The sequence below is a fragment of the Limtongia smithiae genome, assembly GCF_038497785.1.
Source record: "Limtongia smithiae strain NRRL Y-17922 unplaced genomic scaffold V1518scaffold_2, whole genome shotgun sequence".
Taxonomy (NCBI): Eukaryota; Fungi; Ascomycota; class Lipomycetes; order Lipomycetales; family Lipomycetaceae; genus Limtongia; species Limtongia smithiae.
In genome coordinates, this window is record NW_027117623.1 from 1,192,673 (window position 1) to 1,213,588 (window position 20,916).

A 20,916-nucleotide genomic window follows, 5' to 3' on the forward strand; every position below is an offset into this window, starting at 1 on the left:
AGGAACGCATGACGCGCGACGAGTTCCCGCTCAAGCGCGCCGCACAAAAGCGCAGTCACGTTCGCTGCAATACCCTAGGTCTACGCCCCTAACCCACACTCCGCACACACACCTCGACGCACTCGTCCTCGCGTCCTCTTCCGCAAGGCTTCTGCACATCAACGTTCAGCCCCCACCAACACAATGGGTATGTTGTACTCTGAAACCTCGACCGGCAGTGCACTGTACTAACTGAGCGCACATGCAGCTATCGCGAAAAACTACCCCATCCTCTCCAACCATTTCCGCAAGCACTGGCAGGAGCGGGTTCGCGTGCACTTCGACCAACCTGGTCGCAAGCTTCGCCGCAGAACCGCGCGCATCCAGAAGGCTGCTCTCGTTGCGCCGCGGCCTGTCGACTCGCTGCGACCTGTTGTTCGTGCTCCGACCGTCCGCTACAACCGCCGTGTCCGCGCTGGCAAGGGCTTCACTCTTGAGGAGCTGAAGGTGGGAGTTCAGTCCACCACTACTGTCTGATGCAAGGTCTAACAAAGTAGGCCGCTGGCATCCCCAAGAAGTTCGCCAAGACGATCGGTATCGCTGTTGACCACCGCCGCCAGAACCGCTCGGTCGAGGGCCTCGAGGCCAACGTCGCGCGACTAAAAGAGTACCAGGCCAAGCTGATCCTGTTCCCCCGCAAGGCCGGTAAGCCTAAGAGCGGCGACTCGTCCGCTGAGGAGATCGCCGCTGCAGCACAGATCTCTGTCGCTACTGCTCTCCCGATCGTCCAGCCCGCTCCAGAGTCCGAGCCCCGTATTATCACCGACGAGGCCAAGGCCTTCGAGGCATACGCTACTCTGCGCAAGGCTCGCTCCGACGCCAAGTACGTCGGCGTCCGCGCCAAGCGGGCGAAGGCTAAGGCTGACGCCGAGGCGGAGAAGAAGAAGTAAGAGGTTGTAGTTGGCGACGATCAAAAATACTATTTTCAAGAAACTGAAATATATAAAAGTTTCATTGGGTGTTGTGTAATTGAGTTACCTGTAAATGTATTTGTTCTCTAAACTTGGACGCTCCCAAAAATTATATGGCACATAGAATACACGCGGCTAATCTGTCGCGAAGAAGTTCCGGACGAGCAGACGGGACGCCGCGAACACGCTGCTCTTGAGGCGGAGCAGGGACGCGAAAGCTTGGGGGATGCGTGCGAGCACGTTTTCAGTGTCTAAGTCTTGGTCTATATCGTGTTAGCATAGCAATGGAAAGAGGAATAAGGGGACATACAGTATGCAGGCGCACTGGCGTAGGCGGTGACGCGACTAGAGACGTCACCAGTGGTATTATCAAAGTCGAGATCCCAGGATATTACGAGCTGCAGGCCATTGGGTTCGTGTTCTGGATGCAAAGTGATACACGTTTCGCCGAACCAAGTGTAGATCGGTGACGATGGCACATGCAAGGCGATCATACCAGGGAACTCCTTCGCGAGCCCGGCAAACACGCGAGCTCGGATACGCGCGACGCGGGTGAACTCGGCGACGCCATATAGGAAGCATGAGATGTCATGTTGCCGCACATCAATAGCCACTAGGTCATCGGTTGCGGGTGTGGTCTTCTGGTGCGCCCAACGGCGTAATTGTTGTCGCACCGACGCGGGGCGGATGCTGTGGTCGACAAGGGCGAAAGAGATGAGTTCGACGTCGGTCTGGTTGACGACGAGGTTTAGAGTGAATGAGATGCCAGTGTCGGCGTGCGACACCGCGACGGCATAGCGCGCGATACGGATTAAGGCATCATTGTCGGGGGAGGTGGCGTATTCGAGGGAAGAGCTGAGCGGGCGCATCGCGAGGCCGGAGAACATCTGGAGGTGTTCAAGACTCAACTTCGGATCCGGCATGTGTGGCATTGTGTTCACCCCGACATCGTCTGGGAATTTCTGTGCGCGTTCGCCCGCAGTGGCAAGCATAGCGGAATTTGACGCGAGCAGTGCCTTCACCACGTCGTCCGTCGCGTCAACATGCGTTTCCGGGACATCATCAGCTTCAGCCTCCGACACTAGGGCTTGAAGATTCGCAACCTCGCTGCGCGCGTGCTGAAGCTGGGAAATCAATACGCTGCGCAGCGCTTCCAATTCAGCCGCATCTGTGACAGCGGCGGTGGACGTGGTCTTCCGCCGCTTCTTCTTTCTCCGGCGCGTGCGGTCTTCACGTGCAGCCTTCCTTGCGTTGAATGGCTTTGTCCGTAGTGTTGGCCGCGGTGACTCATCTTCATTTTCAATCTCGGTCAAGCTCTTGAAGCGCCGAGCGGGGCGCGGAGTGCTGCTCACCGAGGGAGAGGAGCCGGGTATTATAGGCGACAAGGCGCGGGTATGATAGGTATCATGGATGATGGAGGGCGGCGGCGCCGCGTGGAACGCGAGTGAGGAGGAGTGAGGCACCGGAGCCGGTAGCGGCGGAGGATGGCGCGGGAGCATACACAAGGAAGAGTAGAGGAATAGTGGCAACTATGATAGCAAGAGTGGTATGTCGATATCAGCGATAGCAGCGATGCTGGGGGAACGCGCCGTGGGTGGTGTGCGGAAGTTGCAGAAGTGGTGCTAAACGCGGCAAGATTGCGCAGTTATGCGTGCGGCGCAGAGCAGTGTTTACGTGCGGCGGGGCAGCATAGGCAGGTGCGGAACCCCTGCGGTCTTATGGAGCGATAGCGAGAGCAACAGAAGCGGAAATGCTGAATGATGCGAAAGGTCGTAGAGGACAACCGCATACGAACGAACGGATCTGAAGCGCACCCGCGTAAGCTAACGGAAGCTTGTGGCCGGTGTTGTTGTTGGGGTGCAGAACTTCGTCATCGCGAAGAACGGAACCCATCACATTCAACACCGCGAAACCCCCTGTCTCCACCGTACTTCACCACACTCCAGGCACTCCACGACTCCACCTCCTTCAAGCTCCACACACACACCCCCGGCGATGGACGACCAGCCGCCATCGCCCGTTCGGCGCCCGCCCCTCCCGCGTCTGCCTGCAGACGGCTCTTCCCTGCGCGGTGTGCGGAAGGCGCAGACATCAAACATCTACACGTCCGCCGCGTCCGCACCTCACACGCCCACATCCTCACCGCTCCGTCGCGGACTTCCCGGTACCATAAGCTCGGGCTCAGGCTTCCCGGCCTCGCCGGCCGCCGCGCTTGCAGCTGCAGCCATTGCCGGTGCGTCGCCCGCGGCGCGCTCATCGCGGCCGATGTCATACTCGTCCGACCACAGCAGTCAACGAAAATCTGCACTCTCGCCATCTTCGCGGCACTCCGATGGGTCGGGCTCGATTTCCATCCGCTACTCCATCGCGCCGCGCACGGCCGGCGCGTATCGCTCATTCTCAGTAGCGAGCGATTTACTCCCGGGAAGCGGCACACGGGGCTCGCTTACCAACGACGCGAACTCGGACGTGGTCGACTCGGATGAGGAAGTCGCGTCGGTGCCAGTGGACGAGCAAGATCGCTCCGTGTTTGACGCCGTGACGGCTGTTGAAGGCGGCGCACACCACGCGCAGGGCTTGGACGAGCTCACGCAGCGGAATTTTCTCGGCGTACCGGGATTCTACTACAACCGGTTCGACAGCAACTACGATTCATCAGAAGAAGACCCCGAGGACGACTCCTCCATGAGCATAAGCTACGATGGTGATCACCCGTCCCTGCCTTCGTCACCCATGAACGCGACCGCCCTGCCAGGCGAGAACGGCATCGTTCCACAGGCGGACAGTCTCGCGAGCAGCGACGAGGACAGCAGCATTGAGTTCGCGGAGCAGAGCTATGACATGGACGCACAGTATACCCCCTACGTGTATGCGGACGACGAGGCCGACGCGCAAGTTCAAGAGCGGCCGTGGACCGCAAATGCGGCCATACCACCAAGCAGCCCTGTGCAGCAGCAGCAATCACCCCTACGGCGGATAATACATCCTGCGGCATCGTCTAACTTCGAGTATGTGTTTCGGGTACGGGATGTGGTTCCAAGCGATCCAGGATCGCCGGGCCAGCAGCGTGGCCTACGGACGTCGCGGTCGGCGGACGAGATCCTCGTGCCGGTATTCAACGAGGGTCTGTCATTCTCCACGTTTCCGTACATGAACTCGATGACCCCGTTGGCGGCGGTGGTGCGGCGGCAGCCGCAGAGTCACTACGCGACGACGGTGGTGATGCAGCAGCAGGACGTGCGGAGGGACAGTCACGCGTCGACGGTGTTGCCGCCGCTGCCAAATGCGGGTCAGCGACACGCGCGGAGCGACGACATAGAGGAGGAGAAGACGCCGCCGCCACCACCGCCGCCTACACAGATCCCGTTGGATGAGGAAAAGGCAGTGGGTGGCAATAGCGGGGAGGAGCTCGATGTTGGCGCTGCACTCGAACTGCTATCGCGCATGGAGCGACGATCGAAAGGATTGCGACACGAGGAGATGTTCGAGCATCACGAAGGCTCGCATAGCGGCCACGACCGCGGAGCGATGTCTGCACTGGGCGGGCCGCCGCCGACATTGCGCCGCCGCCGCGTCGCATGTCGACCAGAAGTTGCGCGCGTGCTACTGGCTGCGTTCATCTGCTTCCCGCCTATGTGGATCGTGATGGGTGCTGGTGGACTAGACGGAGTGATCGGGGAGGTGCCACACGCGGAGGTGCTTGCCGCGCGGGTACTGGGTGGCGCGACGTTTGTAGGCGCGGTTGTGGGGATGGGGGTTGGTCTTGGGGTTGGATTGTGATGATATGTGTGATATTTAGAGTAGTTTTGCAACAGTTTGGATACCAAAACGCTGTGCGTAGGGTCGTGAAGCAGGCGGAGTCGCGATCGCGGCCACGCCTCCGCCGCCGCCGCTGTCTTCTCGTCTTCTCCCCGCTCCCCGCCACCACCCCCCTTCTTCCTTCCCTTCGCTCCCGCCCTGCCCCCTCCCCCCGCATGGGCAACGGCAGCTCCGTTCCCCGCGACCCCCGCGACAGCGGCCCTGCCACAGTGCAGGGCCCCGCGCGCCGTCACTCCTCCGCCTCCGACCATGTCGCGGCGGCCCGCAGCAACAGCAGCCATCATCACCACCATCATCACCATCTCGGCAGCAGCTCTATGCCGACATCCTCTCGCTCTGGCTCGTCATCGGGTGGTGGTCTTGCTGCCTCTACGCGCTCCGCGATGCGGCATGTGCTGAATCTCGACGACCAGGTCGACGGAGGGTTCCTAGTTCCACAGGGCGTGTACTCCGGCCCGCAGGACTTCAAGGTTCGTGTAGTGCGCCAGCTGCAGATCGACCGCAAGCTCGCGCCGTTTTTTAAGGCGCTGGACGATTATGACGAGTCTTGGACCGACGCGCAGCTGCTCGCGACTCTCCGCGCACCAAACTCGGTCTCCGCCACCACAGCGGTCGCCGCCGACGTCGTCGCCACCACCTCGAGCAGCGGCCTTACCACCCCGCGCACCCGTTCCCGAGCCAACACCACCTCTTCCATTACCTCCATTGACAAAAAGACTGCGTACGACTTGCAGCTCTACCGTCACGCTATCGAGTGCCCTATCTGTTTCCTCTTCTACCCGCCGTACCTCAATCACACCCGCTGCTGCGACCAGCCCATTTGTTCCGAATGCTTTGTGCAGATCCGTCGTGCAGATCCACACATCCCCGAGCACGACACTCCCGCGGAGCAGGGCGCGGTTACCAACATGGAGCCCCCGCACGCCACGCCATTCGGAATGGTAGAGCTCATCTCCGAGCCCGCATGTTGTCCGTATTGTGCCGAGCCCGACTTTGGCGTCACGTACGCTGCCCCGCCTTTCCGCGCCGGCATCAATTCCTCTCATTCTGCTGGCGCCTCCCTCCGCGCGACGTTATCACGACACTCTTCCTCTGCTGCCGCTAGCTCGGCGTCGTCACTCGGCTCCGCCAATGCGAGCGCGGTGTCTATCGCCTCATCAGATCCGTCGTCGCCTACTGATACCACCACATCCTCAACCCCGCCGTCGCAGCCGCCAACAGTAACTCGCCGCCGCAGGGGCACGCTCCCGTCCTCTGCACCGGATGTGGTCACTGTTGACAGAGTGCGGCCGGACTGGGCGCTGAAGCTCGCGAATGCTAACGCCCACGCGGCGCGTCGTGCTGCGGCCGCCACCGCGCTGCACTCTGCTGCATTTCTGATCGAACCTGCAGACCATAGCGCGTCGTCGGACTCCGCAAGCAGCACGAACGGCGGCACGGGCTCACACAGCTCCACCGCATCCGCGGCACGCCACTCTGTGCGCAACAGACTGCTCTCACGATCATCTGCGCTGGACTTATTCGCCTCCGGTGGCCACGGCGGTGCTACGACAGGCGGTAGCAGTGGGCGACGGTCGCGGCGAATGGTGGATCTCGAGGAGATGATGGTTATGGAGGCGATTCGCATTTCGCTACTGGAGGACGAACAACGGCAGACGCGGGATCGTGATGCCGCGCAGCGCGGCGCAGAGACGCTACGCAAGCGCGCGGAGTCTGTCGGCACGCAGCAGGTGCCCGCTGCGGCGACCTCAAGGTCGACGGGCGAAGGCGGGGGTGTCAGCAGGGGCTCTACAACGACGACGACTATTGCTACGACCACCGCGGAAAGCAAGACCGCACCAGAGAGCGCAGACGCGTTGACCGCGTCTTCTTCCGCGACGAGTTGCACTCTACGACCTGAATCATTCGCTTCTACCTCGGATGAGGCGTCCGCGGCGTCGAGCAGTTCGAGCAGCCTTATGACCGCCGTACCTGTCAGTCTTACGGACGCGTTGGAAGGTGGAGCTGGCGGAGCTGGTGGAGCTGGCGGCGCTGGCGCTGCTGCCGTCGGCGTCGCGTCTGGAGCTGATAGCGGCGCCGTAAGTCCCGGCGCGGGCAAGGTGGAGGAACATGTGTGTGAGATCAAGATCGACGACGGGTTGTCGGCGGTCTGAACATTCGAACTATCTATCTGATTATATTTTCCTTGTTATCCCCATCTGTTTCCCGCGCACACAGGCATGCATAACGTACATAAGTGTAACTATGTATATATCTTTTCTTCTCTCCTTTGTCGCGTTTGTATTGACTTTTGGTGTTTGGCGAGGGAATGAAATGCATGTGTCGGATTGGGCGGAAAGTGGCTCGTCGGCGCTGCAATGAGGCGCGTTCTTTATGTTTCCGTGTTTGTTCTTGTGCGTGTGTTTGTATGGGGTGACGAATTCGAATTTCTTTCTATTATGAGAATATCTGGTGGGAGAAGGGGTTCCAGGATGAGAATGCGTCGGGGAAGGGGGAGGTAGTGGGGGTTGAACTAGGGCCTATAGCGGCCCAATAGAAGCCGTAGTGGCGGGCGAGGAGATCAAATTCCTCACGCTCGTCGAGGATCTCAAGGTCATCGATGCGGGCGAGGTCGGTGGGCGACGTCCACTTGTCGTGTACGAACTTGAGATCTGCTGCTGCGCCGGCGATGGTAGTCGGTGCGCGTGTATCCGACGGTGGCGGGGTGTAGGAATTCAGAAGCAGCCCGCGCAGACGTGCGAGTTGCGCACCAAGAGAGGTATACTCCATCATAGCTGGAATCGAAATGCCCCGCGCGGCGAGGTTGTTCACCATCACAGTGCCGAACGAGTCGTCGGAAGTAAACGGTTCGTAGGAGATAATCCCGACACTTGTCCCCGGTGCCAGCGCACGGACGAATGACGCAAGCACAGCGTCAGCAGTGGAGGGTTCGAGGTAGCATAGGCAGCACTCGGAGAGGATGAGGGTGGGCAGTGTGGGATCAAATCCGGTGAGAGCGGTGGTGATGCGGGATGGGGTTGTGAGGGTGCGCAGGTCGATGCCGTGCAAGTAGTATATCCCGGGGGAGGAGGCAGGTATAGTGATGTCCGGCATGGCGGAGGGGTCGGGCCTTAGGGCGGAAGTCAGTTGGCCTGTTCGTCGTCGGGATGATGGTGTAGTTGTGGTGGAGCCGATGTCGAAGACCAGATCCCCAGGTATAGCGTCGCGGAGGATCTGATGCCTCGCGATGACCCCTGCCTTATGCGCAGCGCTACTCGCAAAATCAAGTTCATGATACACCAGTCCTCCACTTCCCGCAATCTTAAACGTATGGAACGGCCGCGTATCCGACCCAGCGCCGAGTGACACTATCTGCACCTTCGTCCCCCCCTCCGGGTGGAATTTCACAAACGCATCCACGAGCCGCGACACCGTCGCTACGCGTACATACGTGCCGCGGTTGATCAGAGGTAGTTTATGCACCCCGCCGCCGGGCTGAGTGTGAACAGGCATGACAAAGTAGTCAAGGTAGGCGTCGACGAAATATCCCGCGTGCGCGGCTGCAGCTTTGGTGAGTAGTGCGTCTGTGTCAGTTGCTTGAACCACGCGATTGCGGGACATGTCGTGCGGACGGCGGCGGTGGGTGTGAGTGTGGTTAGGAGGCAGTGATCCCTCTTGCTGCATGTTCTGGAGCCAGTCTCCACGACAGGCTTGCACGTCGCGAAGAGCGTGCGGCGCTGGCGGTTAGTCTATGTTGCACGTGACTCACATGCTGGTTGGGCCTCGGCATATCTCGGGCTCGGAGACTCGGGCCGGGGCCTGAGTCGCTCCGGGCGGAATAAGTGATGAGTCAATGGCTACGTCACCCGGGAACGGAGTCTCGGCGCTGGGTTGCGCCGGAAGCTTAAATGCGAGGGTCGGGCCCGGGCGGCGGATCCAGGGGCGCCGGTTGCGCCGAGCACTGCTGACGGGCCGCGTCCGTTCCGCGCGGCCTTCCACTAGAAATATCCACGCCTTCCGGCCAACAAGTACTCTTCATCCCTATTGCAACGTGTACAGCTACCGCAGCAATGGCCGCCCGCTCCGTCTCCCCTACGCCTATCTCGCCTCGCCTCTCCTTCGCAGAGTCATACCGCCTAGCAAACACTGCACGTTCAAAGTTATCCCGCGCCGCCCGCAAGTCTGACCACGACCTCCGCGTGCTCGTCTCGCACGCCAACCTGCTCGATAACGTCATGGCATACCTCTCTAGCGCAGACGCACCGCGCCGACGTGCACCCGCCGCATATCCTGCGCGGGTGTCGGTGCTGTATGACGATGACGATGATGATGACGAGGTTGTTGAGGAATACGAAGTGGACTCAGATTCCGATTCTGAGTCTAGTGAAGATGACAGCGATGACGAGGAGGATATTGTCGTCGACTCGCGCAACTATACGCATATGCCGCCGCCAAGCTACCAGTCTCTGGGCGAGGATGCCGAAGAAGACAACTCGGACGACGACTCGGATGAACTTCGCCATCTCAACGATCTGCGCGAGCAGCTTCTGCGGTCTTCCGTCGTGCCCTCCTCCGTGCCCGAGGACCGACCTCGCACCGTGTCATTCTCGCTTCTCGGACAACCCCGGGTGCCTGTTGGTAGTGAAGAGCAGTTCAGTCGCTATGCTGAGGAGGAGGATGACGAAGATGACACTACCCTCTACGAAGCCGCGAACCGCTACAAGTCTGAAGACGTCGTGGACGACGACTTAGAATACGATGACGACGATATGCCGCCGCTCTCCCGCGTCGCGTCCCACTCCGCTGACGAGTCTCTTCCGCAACTCACTCACTCGCGCACCGTCTCGGACGATGACGAAGATGAAGATGAGGAAGCCAACGAGGACGACAACGAGCTCTATCGATATCAGCACTACACGAACCACGTACACTCCCCGCTTACGCCGCAAAACAAAGCTTCCTCTCCGGCTCCCGCGCCGTCGGCCGTCGACAGCTCGCCACCCTACGACGACTGGTCCAGCGAGCGCATTTTCTCCGCCTCGCGCTTGGTGCCGCTCGCGTTTCCGGCATAATCCCTCACACGCTCTCCTACTACTTGTATATATCACGACTTGTTACGATTTGGTGTTTGGTTTCGGCTTTGTGTTTCTAAAAGGTGTATATATCAACTCTAATTAATCGCTGAAGAAGAACTAGTTCGAGGTGAAGTCGTTGGGTGGGTTAATGTGGTATTCTGTCCGTGCGTGCCGGTCCGGTGCGTGCCGCTTTCTGCTTTCGCCGAGGCCATCATCACCGCGGGTCCGGCGCGTCCGGATCCATTGTTACCGGGGACCGTCGGTCCACAGAGGGAAGAAACCATTTCTGACTCATAAGTGAGTTGACTGATATGCACGCCCCGTTTCGCCGGCCGGACGCGGCCTGCTGACGCTTGGTGCCAGCGCGGCCACAGGCCGGAGTCGGACGTGCCGGAGCTGACACTGACACGGTCCCCCTCGCCCTGCTGGCCGCGCCCTGGCCCTGGATGTGAGTACAACCCTGACCCTGCCCCGCCGCATCAATACGTGCGGCGCGCCGTTTGGCCCCGAAACGCCGACTCCGGCGGCGATCGCGGCGTTCTCAGCCAAATAAGAAGTATTTCGCGATGCGATTACAAATTTCGATGACAGCAGTGCGATCGAGGTGATAATTGGCGATTACGTGTCCTATATGGCAGGCTGCTCTTTGGAATACTCATCGCGCTACGTCATAGCTGTCAAGCGATGTAGCGGCGCGTGCACGCCTATTAATCTGTAATCCGCTCGCAATTCGCAACACGATGCGCCGAGACAAGACATTCCGCACCGCCGCCGTGACAAAGCTACGCGAGCTAGCTGACTCCGACCAAGCGGCCGAGTTCAGACACCCGCGCGGGGACGTTCACATGCACCGGTCGCCAGTGTCTATCCTCCAACTACACCCCGAACGACGTCCTCGGCAAACACACCGTCCTCAATCGCTTGTGCAAGCACCTCTTGCCACCGCGGCACGCACACGACGCCGGCGCCATCGCCGCTCAACACTGCGCTCTTGATCCGCGCCTCGGCGCTCACCTCCGCGACTTCCACATCGTTTCCCGCAACGCCCTGCGCGAGCTTGATTGCATTGGCGTAGCACACCCCCGCGTTGCGCTGCAGCACGGCGCTGTTCTTCGCCGCGGCCTCGCTCGTCCGGCTCAGCGAGGCGCGGTATAGTTCGGTGTCGCCGCGCGTGTTCCATAGGCGCATTTGTGCGATTTTCGAGGTGATGAGCGAGCCCGTGCCGAGCGTGAGCTGTCCTTGCGTGCCTGTAGGCGCGAGCGCACGTGAGAGCACTACATGTGCTGTCGCGAGAGTTTGCGATGCTTGCGCGAGTGCGGACCATGCCATTGTGTCCGTGCCGATTGGGTTGCTGGGTTCAGCGGCGACAGCGGTCGACGCACACGCGAGGCCGAACTGCGTAAACATATCGGCTTGTGCGAGGTATCGATCAAACGACTCCGGCACGCGGTGCAGGATATCCCGTAAAGACATTCGCTGCTCCGCGGTTGCAACGCCAACATCCGCGGGGACTGGTAGTAATGGAATCAACACGTCCAGCCCGTCGTCGTCGCTCGACGGGCCCGCAGTCCACACTGCTTTCAAGCGCCCGAGATTCTCACCTGGCACGCATGCCGACGTGCTTAAAAACGGATACCCGCTAACCGCAACATACCTCGCCACGACCAAGGCAGCCTCTTTAATTGCCTCCGTCGCCTTTTCGACCTGCGCTGCGCTGGCTTTGGAATATAACAATTCATGGTCGTACGCAAACAACGTGGCGATACGACGCATACACATGGCGCCCGCAGATGCGGCCCACTCCGCATCGGCGGGGGTGAGCGTGCATGCGCTTGGTGAGAAGCTAACGCTGGTGGTGTAGATTGGTATCAGGCAGGTTAAGCCCGCCGTCGCGGTTTCGAGAAGCGAGGTGCACGTCGTCGGTTCGATCTCCGTCGCGTACTCCTCCTCGCCTTCGTCCTCGTTCTCGTCTTTGGGTGTGCTCCCGGTCGACATTACTTTATCAACATCATAATCTATATTCGCCGCTTGTAGTTCTGCCTCTTGCAGTCCCCATGTCTGCTCAAACGTAGCGAATGCAGCTCGGTACGCGTCCGCACCGTACTGCTCCTCAGCGACACATAGCCGCACCTGCGCCATATTAAACAGCAAATCCGCAGGCGGCGCTGCAACGCCACTCTGCTGCTGAATCCGCAACGCAACCTCATGGTCCTCCAGAATCTGAACGAGCGTCTGCGCGCGGTCATGTCGGCGTTCCAGCGCTATCGACGCGAACTCTGTATTGTCGTGGGCTGGAGCTGACGGCGGCGCAGTGCGGTCGTAGAAGAGTTGGTACATGTGGAATTCGAGACGGCATTTGTTGTACGCTGCGTCGTAGGAGCTTGTGTATTTCGACAAGCATGTGGTGTAGTACTGCAGCGCGCGCACATAAAAACGATGAGCCTGTACTCATTAGCACCCTCCCCCTTCTCTCGATCAAACTCGGACTCACCTTGGGCGGGTCATTCGCAGTCCACCGATCCCCATGCTCCTCCTCAATAGACCCAAAGTACAAGAAATCATCTTCACTTTCTGGCACTGAGGCAGTTTTTTTCAATTTCTTGCCCTGCCGCCGTTGACAGTCTTGCTCACGCCGCGATTGTGAGAGTTCAGTTTTGTGGCGTCGCGGGGGGGGCATGGCGTCGGGTGCGTGATTAGTAGCTTGTTCGGTTCGCGTTGCTGGGACTTTTTACCGTCGCACAAAGATGCGCTGGTGACTTATTCTCTAGCCGTAGTCTCCAGCGCACCACCGCCACTTCAAAGACGACATTAGCATAGTACATTAAAATCTAGTTATGACGAGCTACATACAACAAGGAAGAACCAATACGCTTCTAGATGTATATTCGAACACAAAGCAATTCAGACAATTACAGCCCAGGCCAGGAATACAACACGCCGTCCTTGGACGGTGTTACGAGATGATTGTGCACGCGACGAGAGCACGTTTCATTCGTTTCAGCTTACTGGAATTCGACAAGGTTACATTTTTTGTTGACCATAGTCACTCCTTTATGAGATCGAAAGAGAACAAAACAAAACACACAAACAAACGAATAATATATACACGGTATGATGTACATCAGACAATGAAAACGCAAAACAGATTGACATCTCCTCTCACGTGAGATATAGGGGCGGTAGCGGGCGGACGAGGGTGTAGCGGGAGATAGACGGACGAGAGTAGGAGGTTTCCTTTAGACGCTGCGGCGCTGGTATCGCATCTTCCCGAGGTCAAATGGAAGGTAACGGTACTTGATCATGTGCTGAATCTGCCGCCGCATGGTGAGCGTGAAGAGGACACAGAAGTAGATAAGCAGGATGGGCCAGAAGACTGCAGCAGTTAGTAACCATCCGAACCCCAGAGCACCAAAACACATACCCGGGACGTCGAAAATGGCAAACCAGGTGCACACAAAAGCAATTGCCGTGGCCCGCGTGGCGCTGTACCAGAACTTGAACTCAGGTAGTCGTCTGATGAACGGTCGGAACTCCTCGTCCTGCCGAGTGGGCAGCTCACCGACGCCCTCCTCGGACTCGCGCTCCTTGATGTCCTGCTCGAGCGAAGGGTCGAACTTGGGCTGCAGGAATGCAAGGAAAAGGTTGAGTAGGTAGATGCCGAGCGAGTAGCATACGATGTACCATCCCTGGGCTACGATTATGCGCACCATGAACAGGAACATCAGCGTACCGGAGCCGACCCATCGGTAAAAGATAAACGGGGTAGACTGGTCGAGATAGAATTGGTAGCGCTGCGGTGGTGGCAGGAGAGGTTAGCATCTGTGCGGAGAGCCCGGACGGGGTATGGGGGTGCGTGTACCTGAGCCAGCAGATTGGTCTGCGCGGCCACGTTGGCAAACGGCGTGGGCGTTTCGGCGGCAGTGTCCATTGCAGGCGTGTGTATGGGTGCTGTGGTCGTCGAACGCGGTAGAGAAGTACCGGAGAGAGGTGGTGGGATGGGATTCTGGGAGTGCGAGGGGTGAGTGAGATTATTGTGGGTAGTGATTGTTGTGCAGCCCCGAAGTTGCGTAGACGAAAGGCGGACCGTCGCGCCACAAGGATTCGCATGCGCCACGCACTGTGGCGAATACCCTCCGTATATCTTCTTCTAGAAACTATGTTACAGAATGACCGTACTTATATCATTACATCATACAAATTTACCCCGCAATGAGATATCCCACTAAACACATCGACAGCATGCGATCATAATTTACCCATCCGTGCGTAGCGTTAAACAACTGCGTCCCATCGCGCCCAGCACATCGCATGAGCTCCTTCACGCCGCCGGGATGAAACTTCATATACGGCGTGATATTGTACACCTTTCCGCCCAACGCGGTCCACGCGTCCTCCATCCGCCGATGCTGCTTCAACTCGGCCAGCGTAATCCGACCCGGCGGCGCACCCGTGCCGCTGAGGTCTCTGCCGCTGCTTTTGAGCGTCGCCCAGTCAAGTTGGGAGTACCCCGGTTCGAGTGCGACTTTGTGCCGTTGCCGGTGCACAGATGCGGAGGAGGGCGCACCGAGGGAGGGCGGCGGCGCCATGCGACCGGGGACCGCGAGGGATGTCGGTGAGCCGGAGGAGACGGCGGGATTGGAGTGGCTGAATTTGGGGACTGGTTTCATGGGTGGCGGTTGCCGGCTCTGGAGAGGTGCTGGCGGGCCTCTTGCGTTCGCAATCGCGCTTGTTGGAAGCTGTCGTGCGCCGTCTCGTGGCGTAGCATTTGAGATGGAGGGTAAAGATGTAGGTATCCGGGTATTGCTTGAGGGTTCCAGAGATACCATCGGCGTCGCGGGTATTGGCGCTGCGGTGCTCGTTGGAATTGTCGCTACAGTCTGATCGTCCGTCGCAGGAGCACTACTCCCGCTCGCCTCTTCGGCGTCGTTCTCTGTGCCCTCATCCTGCTTCTCCACCTTGCGTGTGCGCTGTACCGAATCGAGTGCGGGAAACGCCGCAGGCGTGTCGTCGGCCTTGTCGTTCAGACCATTACGGTCTTCGACAGAGCGGTCGTCGGCATCGTTGTCGTCGACGACGGCTCCATTGCCCCATACAAGTCGTCGGAACAATGAACTCATCGCATTCCGCAGTTTGTGAGATTGACAAGTATGCCGACGCGTGTGCTTGAATGACTGTCCAGGGGACGTCGGGTACCCCAATATACGTCAAGAGCCTTAGGCGAATTTGTTGGTAGTGGACTTTGGGAGACGGTATCAACACACGCCAAACTGATTACACGCAATGCAGATTCTAGATAACAAATCATCTCATCCCTGCTACGATTGCCTCTACAATCTTTCGTCTTAAGGACCGTGGCCGACGATGGCATGGTTGAATACGCGCAGATTTGTGATGCATAAGGAAGGTCATCAGAGGCGCGCTGGATTAGGGTTTGCCGCTCGCCGTGGATTGCGACATGAGCGTGACCGTCAATATACACCCAGAAGTCCCAATAGGAAGATTGGCAAGGGTACGGGCAGCTATTGTGAATTAGCACACCCGCAATTCCTCCAGCCTACTATCTTCTTAAGCTGAGCTTAATATGGTACCAAAACATCCCATATCACTCGTAAATTGGCACTGTTTGGTGGAGAACTACCCCGCCAAACACGTGACTCACTGACTTGCAAATCGCGCACCTTATTTTGTGTTTGAAGCGACGAGTCATGTCGATTCCAGTGCAGATGTCAAGATGATGACATCCACTTGTGACTAATCGCGCACATTTGTAACGCGCAAGCGAGATATGAGTGAGATGTTAGGCGTTGTTGTCTGTCACAGCAGAAGCTGGCGACCTTCCCTACGCGTGCAGTGGTTAATATGGGGCCAGTATACAGTGCACAGTACAGTGCACACAATGCGCTGTACTATCGCGTTGCTGCGCGTTGCTGAAGTACTGTGCTGTCTGTCGCGCAGCGAGCGCGACCTGCTAGAAATGCCGCCATCGCACGCGCGATAGACGCGGAGTTGCGCCAAAGCACGACGCGGCTTGTGCGCTGCTCAGAGCGCGAGCTTGGCACTCGCACATTAAACCTTCGCACCGTTTCCGGCCTAGCGTGTCAGCACCGTCCGCCTCCTCGATATCCTAGCCCCGTCCTCGTATTCCTTCCGCCGCTCTTATTCCCGGCCTGCCTATATCTGCCGCCGCCCCGCGGCTACACGCACGCCTGCCTCGTTTCGCATCACTTCTCTTTGCCTAGACTCTCCCTTTCAGATAATGGCGCGCTGGTTCTCGCGCAGGCAGCCCGACGCCATCTCGGAGGAGTCCGTCGTCCCCACTGACGACCGCAACTCTATCTTCGCCTCCTCCGACGACGATGAAAAGGAATCCCTTTACGCCTCATCCGGTGATGCCGTTGTCGACGAGAAGACTCCGCTCAAGAGTGCCGCCGACGGCAAGGCGGATACCGAAGTCGTCACTGACGAGTTCTCAGGTCTGCCCCTGCAGGACGCGGCAATTCTGCGCGAGCAAGTCGACGTCCCCGTAGTTAAGGCTTCGTTTTTCATGATGTACCGATATGCCACTTTCTTCGACAAAATTATCCTCGCTATCGCGCTCACCACCTCGATTCTGTCCGGTGTCATGCGACCTCTTATGACTGTAAGCTTCCCTCCCCTTGCTGCTGTATACCCATTGCTCACCCTTTCAGGTCGTCTTTGGAAACGTTGCGCAGACCTTCACGGAATCGCGCCGTATGAATTCTATGCGCCTCGAGAGTAACTACACCTCCGAATATTACAACTCTACATATCTTTACTACAAGGACTCCTACTTCAACGGCACAAACTACACAGCCCCCGACGACTTTTACTTGATGCCACAGTATGACTACCAGCAGCGCATCAACACGCTAGCGCTGTACTTTGTCTACATTGGTATTGCCGCGATTTTCTTCTCGTACATCTCTACCTTCCTGCTCATGGATATGGGCGAGGTCTTGTCTGGTCGTGTCCGTGAGGAGTACCTGCGCGCAACGCTGCGTCAGAACATTGGATACTTTGACAAACTTGGATCCGGTGAGATCACAACGCGTATCTCCGCAGATACCATTCTCGTTCAGGAAGCTATGTCAGACAAGGTCGGCCACATGCTTCAGAATCTGACGACATTCGCTGCCGCTTATATCATCGCGCTCGTTAGGTCCTATAAATTGACGCTTATTCTGACATCGGTCATCGCCTTCATCTTCTTCATGGTCACAATGTTTTCCAGGAAAATGGTTAAGTGCTTCAGAGCGTCGCTTGAGGGCTACTCCGTTGGCGGAACCTTGGCTGAAGAGGTCATTTCCTCCGTCCGCAACGTTCAGGCATTTGGCGTTCAAGATCGTCTTGCGCTACTGTACGACAAGTACTTGGTTATTACCGAGAAGTGGGCGCTGAGAGCTGGCGTGACTCTGGTATGATCTACACGCTTGATTTATGTTGCAATACTGACCTCAAATAGGGCGCCTTAATCGGTACCATGTGGTTTGCCGTTTACTGCAACTACGCGCTCTCATTCTGGCAAGGCTCCCGCTATCTCGCATCTGGTGAGCTCGAGGTTGGAAATGTCATTGCCGTTCTGATGTCCATGATGATGTGCTCATTCACGTCGTCAATGATTGCTCCTAACATCAAGTACGTCACAAACGGAATTGCGGCCGCCTCCAAGATTTTTGCTACTATCGACCGTCCTTCTCCTATCGACTCTTCGGCTGATACTGGCGGTACTCTTGACTCCTTCGAAGGCAACATTGAACTCAAGCACATTCGCTTCATTTACCCTTCTCGTCCTGATGTTACTGTGCTCGAGGATTTTAGTCTTAGGATCCCCGCTGGGAAGACCGTTGCCCTTGTTGGTGCCAGTGGTTCAGGAAAGTCAACCATCATTGGCCTATTAGAACGATTTTATAAGCCTATTGCTGGCAATATCACGCTCGACGGTCACGATATCCGTAATCTCAACCTGAAGTGGCTCCGTCGTCAGATCTCTCTTGTCTCGCAGGAACCGGTGCTCTTCTCCTGTTCTATTTTTGACAACGTAGCCTACGGTTTGATTGGCACCAAGTATGCGGACGCCTCCGAGGTGGAGAAGCGTAAGCTTGTCGTCGAGGCGTGCACGCAGGCCAACGCCATGATGTTCATCGATAAGCTCCCCGAAGGACTCGATACCGACGTGGGGGAGCGGGGATTTCTACTGTCTGGAGGTCAGAAGCAGCGTATTGCGATTGCACGTGCTATCGTTAGCAACCCGAAGATTCTTCTTCTCGACGAAGCCACGTCTGCACTCGACACAAAGAGCGAGGGGGTCGTTCAGGATGCACTTGACAAGGCTGCCAAGAACCGTACGACAATTGTCATTGCTCATCGTCTGTCAACCATCAAGGATGCTGATCTGATTGTCGTCATGAAGAATGGCAAGATTGTCGAGCAAGGAACACACAATGAGCTTCTGGATAAGAAGGCGGCTTACTACAGCCTCGTCCAAGCACAGCATATTGAGAAGTCTAAAGAAGAAGAGCGAAAGGCGCTCCTGCACAAGCTTGGCGATGACAGCGAAGCGGCCACCGGCATTGAATTGAATGAGCTCGAATCTGAGGTCGTTGTTGATGAGGCTGATGCCTTGCTTGCTCGTACCAAGACCAACGCGTCCGCCCGATCGATTTCTAGCTTGGTTATCGAGGCTAAGGAGAAGCCCACGAATCATAAGTATGGTCTCTGGGAACTCATCATCGCAGTCTTTAGACTTTCCAAGCCCGATCACACGTGGATGTTCATTGGTGCTACTGGCGCGTTTGTCAACGGTCTCGGATATCCCATTACTTCAGTTTTCTACGCCAAGTGCATTGCTGCATTCCAGCTCGGTAGGACTGATCCTGAAGGTATGCGAAGCATTGTGAACGAGTTCTCTGGCCTATTCTTCATGATGTCTCTTGTTGAGGGCTTTGCATTCGTGGTTACGAACGGATCCTTGGCTTATGTTGCTCAGCGTCTTGTGCGTCGCATTCGATATATGTCTCTTCGACAGATGCTGCGACAAGATATTGCGTATTTCGATAGAGATGAGAATTCTACGGGTGCGCTGACATCTATGCTCTCGCGAGATGCGCAGTCTGTGGAGGGTCTCTCTGGCGCGACGCTTGGCCAGATTCTCAACTGCATCGTCAACCTGACAACCGGGTTCTTGCTCTCCATCACCGTCGCGCCAAAGATTGCTGGTGTCTCGGTTGCTTGCGTGCCTATCCTCGTCGGGTGCGGTTTCTACCGGTTCTCGGTCCAGGCGCGTTTTGAGCAGATGATCAAGAAGTCACACGGCAAGTCGGCCGCGCAGGCGTGTGAAGCCGCGGCTGCTATCCGCACTGTCGTGTCGTTGACTCGTGAAGGTGATGTCTGCGACGCGTACCACGAGTCGCTCAAGGCACAGATGAAGATCTCACGTCCGGCGACGAACAAGTCCGCTTTCCTGTTTGGTCTGTCCGAAGGTCTGGGATTTTTCATAATGGCGCTCAATTTCTGGTGGGGAAGTCGTTTCCTTGCATCGGGTGAGTACTCTGTTACGCAATTTTTCATTACTTTCGTCAGCATGATCATGGGTGCGCAGGCTGCCGGCATCGTCTTCTCATTTGCGCCGGATATGGGGAAAGCGCGGTCCGCGGCTGAAAACATTAAGCGTCTCATGGACTCGATTCCGGAGGTCGACGCCTGGAACGAGGAAGGTACTGTTCTCGAGAATGTCGAGGGTGTCGTCGAATTTAAGGACGTGCACTTCAGATATCCGACGCGACCGCAGGTACCGGTGCTCAAGGGTCTGAACATTACCGTGAAGAAGGGCCAGTACGCGGCGTTGGTCGGCATGTCGGGCTGCGGCAAGAGTACGACTATCGCGCTGATCGAATCATTTTATCGACCGCTGGCTGGGCAGGTTATGTTGGACGGCCATGATATCTCGACTTTGGAGCTGAGCTCGTACCGCAGCCATATCGCGATGGTGCAACAGGAGCCTGTGCTCTACGCCGGCAGCATTCGAGATAACGTCAAACTGGGGCACCCACAGCCGGAGGAAGTCTCAGATGAGGACGTCATTGCGGTGTGCAAGCAAGCTAATATCCACTCATTCGTCGAATCTCTACCAGAAGCCTATGACACCCTGTGCGGATCCAAGGGAATCCTCTTATCCGGCGGCCAAAAGCAACGCATCGCCATCGCGCGGGCGTTGATTCGCAAGCCGAAGGTGCTTCTTCTCGATGAAGCTACCTCGGCTCTGGATTCCGAGTCTGAGAAGATCGTGCAAGCGTCTCTCGACGTCGCCGCCAAAGGCCGTACGACTATTGCTGTTGCACACCGCCTCAGTACGATACAAAACGCGGACGTTATCTACGTGTTCGATGCCGGCGTCGTGTGCGAGCAAGGCACACATCAGGAGTTACTCGCACTAAAGGGACGATATTTCGAGCTCGTGCAGATGCAAGCACTTGAGCGTACCGCCTAAGCTGTTGGTCTCGTTGTAGTTTTGGTTCATAGTTTCTTATTTTATGCATGTAAAATTTTGAGGGATTGCATATAGAATTGGTTTGCGTCTTTATATACATCTGATACTACAATAATGAATTACACTTTGTCTAGGAGTGCACTGACAGTGAGCTCTCGGTATAAGACGGGACTCTGCATCGGACTAGGAGACTTGAAGATGAGCAGAGGAAGAGTTCATGTATCAGAAAATCAAGAGTTTCCAGTCCCGCATTAAGATATTCAAATGTTCCGTTTCATGTTCGCAGGTACATGTCGTGAGATTATCGCTTGAGTGATCTATAGCACGGCGACACGAGCCATATCGTATATCAACCGCCGAGAATGCATGTTGGCACAGAACTCAACTCGATAGTTGTCAGTGACTGGATACGCACGCAGTGATCGCGTCCGAGCATCGTAAACGGGTGTAACGGCCGTCGGCCGGAGCATCGAGAGGTCGGAACTCCAGTGAAAACCGAGCTTGCAAAAATGCGAAATGTGAAGGAGATGACAGCGCACGATAGGCCGTAGATTAGAAATGCGAGCGATAAGTAGAGGTCGCGCGG

The 20,916-nt window shown here is 57.2% G+C and overlaps 10 protein-coding genes across 10 annotated transcripts; 5 read left to right on the plus strand and 5 right to left on the minus strand.

Moving 5' to 3' along the window:
• Positions 1-152: 152 nt before the first annotated feature.
• V1518DRAFT_412616 (60S ribosomal protein eL13) lies at positions 153-1,060 on the plus strand. The gene is made up of 3 exons (XM_066903138.1): positions 153-187; positions 248-486; positions 537-1,060. Exons 1-3 carry the CDS (start codon positions 184-186, stop codon positions 927-929), a joined length of 636 nt encoding a protein of 211 aa, XP_066761527.1. The 5' UTR covers positions 153-183; the 3' UTR covers positions 930-1,060.
• V1518DRAFT_431805 (uncharacterized protein) lies at positions 937-2,805 on the minus strand. Its single transcript, XM_066906201.1, has 2 exons — positions 1,261-2,805; positions 937-1,213 (listed from the first exon to the last, which is right to left on the minus strand). The coding sequence occupies exons 1-2, from the start codon at positions 2,447-2,449 to the stop codon at positions 1,086-1,088; spliced, it is 1,317 nt and encodes a 438-aa protein (XP_066761528.1). The 5' UTR covers positions 2,450-2,805; the 3' UTR covers positions 937-1,085.
• V1518DRAFT_412620 (uncharacterized protein) lies at positions 2,582-4,881 on the plus strand. The gene is given in 2 exon segments (XM_066903139.1): positions 2,582-4,281; positions 4,297-4,881. 2 exon segments carry the CDS (start codon positions 2,946-2,948, stop codon positions 4,728-4,730), a joined length of 1,770 nt encoding a protein of 589 aa, XP_066761529.1. The 5' UTR covers positions 2,582-2,945; the 3' UTR covers positions 4,731-4,881.
• Positions 4,875-7,223, plus strand: V1518DRAFT_412621 (uncharacterized protein). Its single transcript, XM_066903140.1, has one exon. It carries the CDS (start codon positions 4,925-4,927, stop codon positions 6,920-6,922), a length of 1,998 nt encoding a protein of 665 aa, XP_066761530.1. The 5' UTR covers positions 4,875-4,924; the 3' UTR covers positions 6,923-7,223.
• On the minus strand, positions 7,160-8,610 carry V1518DRAFT_412622 (S-adenosyl-L-methionine-dependent methyltransferase). The gene has a single exon (XM_066903141.1). The coding sequence runs from the start codon at positions 8,430-8,432 to the stop codon at positions 7,206-7,208; it is 1,227 nt and encodes a 408-aa protein (XP_066761531.1). The 5' UTR covers positions 8,433-8,610; the 3' UTR covers positions 7,160-7,205.
• Positions 8,611-8,693: 83 nt separating this feature from the next.
• V1518DRAFT_412623 (uncharacterized protein) lies at positions 8,694-9,950 on the plus strand. The gene has a single exon (XM_066903142.1). The coding sequence runs from the start codon at positions 8,819-8,821 to the stop codon at positions 9,818-9,820; it is 1,002 nt and encodes a 333-aa protein (XP_066761532.1). The 5' UTR covers positions 8,694-8,818; the 3' UTR covers positions 9,821-9,950.
• A 545-nt stretch (positions 9,951-10,495) lies between these two features.
• On the minus strand, positions 10,496-12,779 carry V1518DRAFT_177923 (uncharacterized protein). Its single transcript, XM_066900831.1, has 2 exons — positions 12,315-12,779; positions 10,496-12,265 (listed from the first exon to the last, which is right to left on the minus strand). The coding sequence occupies exons 1-2, from the start codon at positions 12,498-12,500 to the stop codon at positions 10,688-10,690; spliced, it is 1,764 nt and encodes a 587-aa protein (XP_066761533.1). The 5' UTR covers positions 12,501-12,779; the 3' UTR covers positions 10,496-10,687.
• Positions 12,619-13,860, minus strand: V1518DRAFT_412626 (retrieval of early ER protein Rer1). The gene is made up of 3 exons (XM_066903143.1): positions 13,683-13,860; positions 13,245-13,614; positions 12,619-13,196 (listed from the first exon to the last, which is right to left on the minus strand). Exons 1-3 carry the CDS (start codon positions 13,749-13,751, stop codon positions 13,060-13,062), a joined length of 576 nt encoding a protein of 191 aa, XP_066761534.1. The 5' UTR covers positions 13,752-13,860; the 3' UTR covers positions 12,619-13,059.
• A 31-nt stretch (positions 13,861-13,891) lies between these two features.
• V1518DRAFT_412628 (uncharacterized protein) lies at positions 13,892-15,197 on the minus strand. Its single transcript, XM_066903144.1, has one exon. The coding sequence runs from the start codon at positions 14,938-14,940 to the stop codon at positions 14,023-14,025; it is 918 nt and encodes a 305-aa protein (XP_066761535.1). The 5' UTR covers positions 14,941-15,197; the 3' UTR covers positions 13,892-14,022.
• Positions 15,198-15,981: 784 nt separating this feature from the next.
• V1518DRAFT_412630 (P-loop containing nucleoside triphosphate hydrolase protein) lies at positions 15,982-20,574 on the plus strand. Its single transcript, XM_066903145.1, has 3 exons — positions 15,982-16,463; positions 16,513-17,259; positions 17,307-20,574. The coding sequence occupies exons 1-3, from the start codon at positions 16,080-16,082 to the stop codon at positions 20,328-20,330; spliced, it is 4,155 nt and encodes a 1,384-aa protein (XP_066761536.1). The 5' UTR covers positions 15,982-16,079; the 3' UTR covers positions 20,331-20,574.
• The last annotated feature ends 342 nt before the right edge of the window (positions 20,575-20,916 follow it).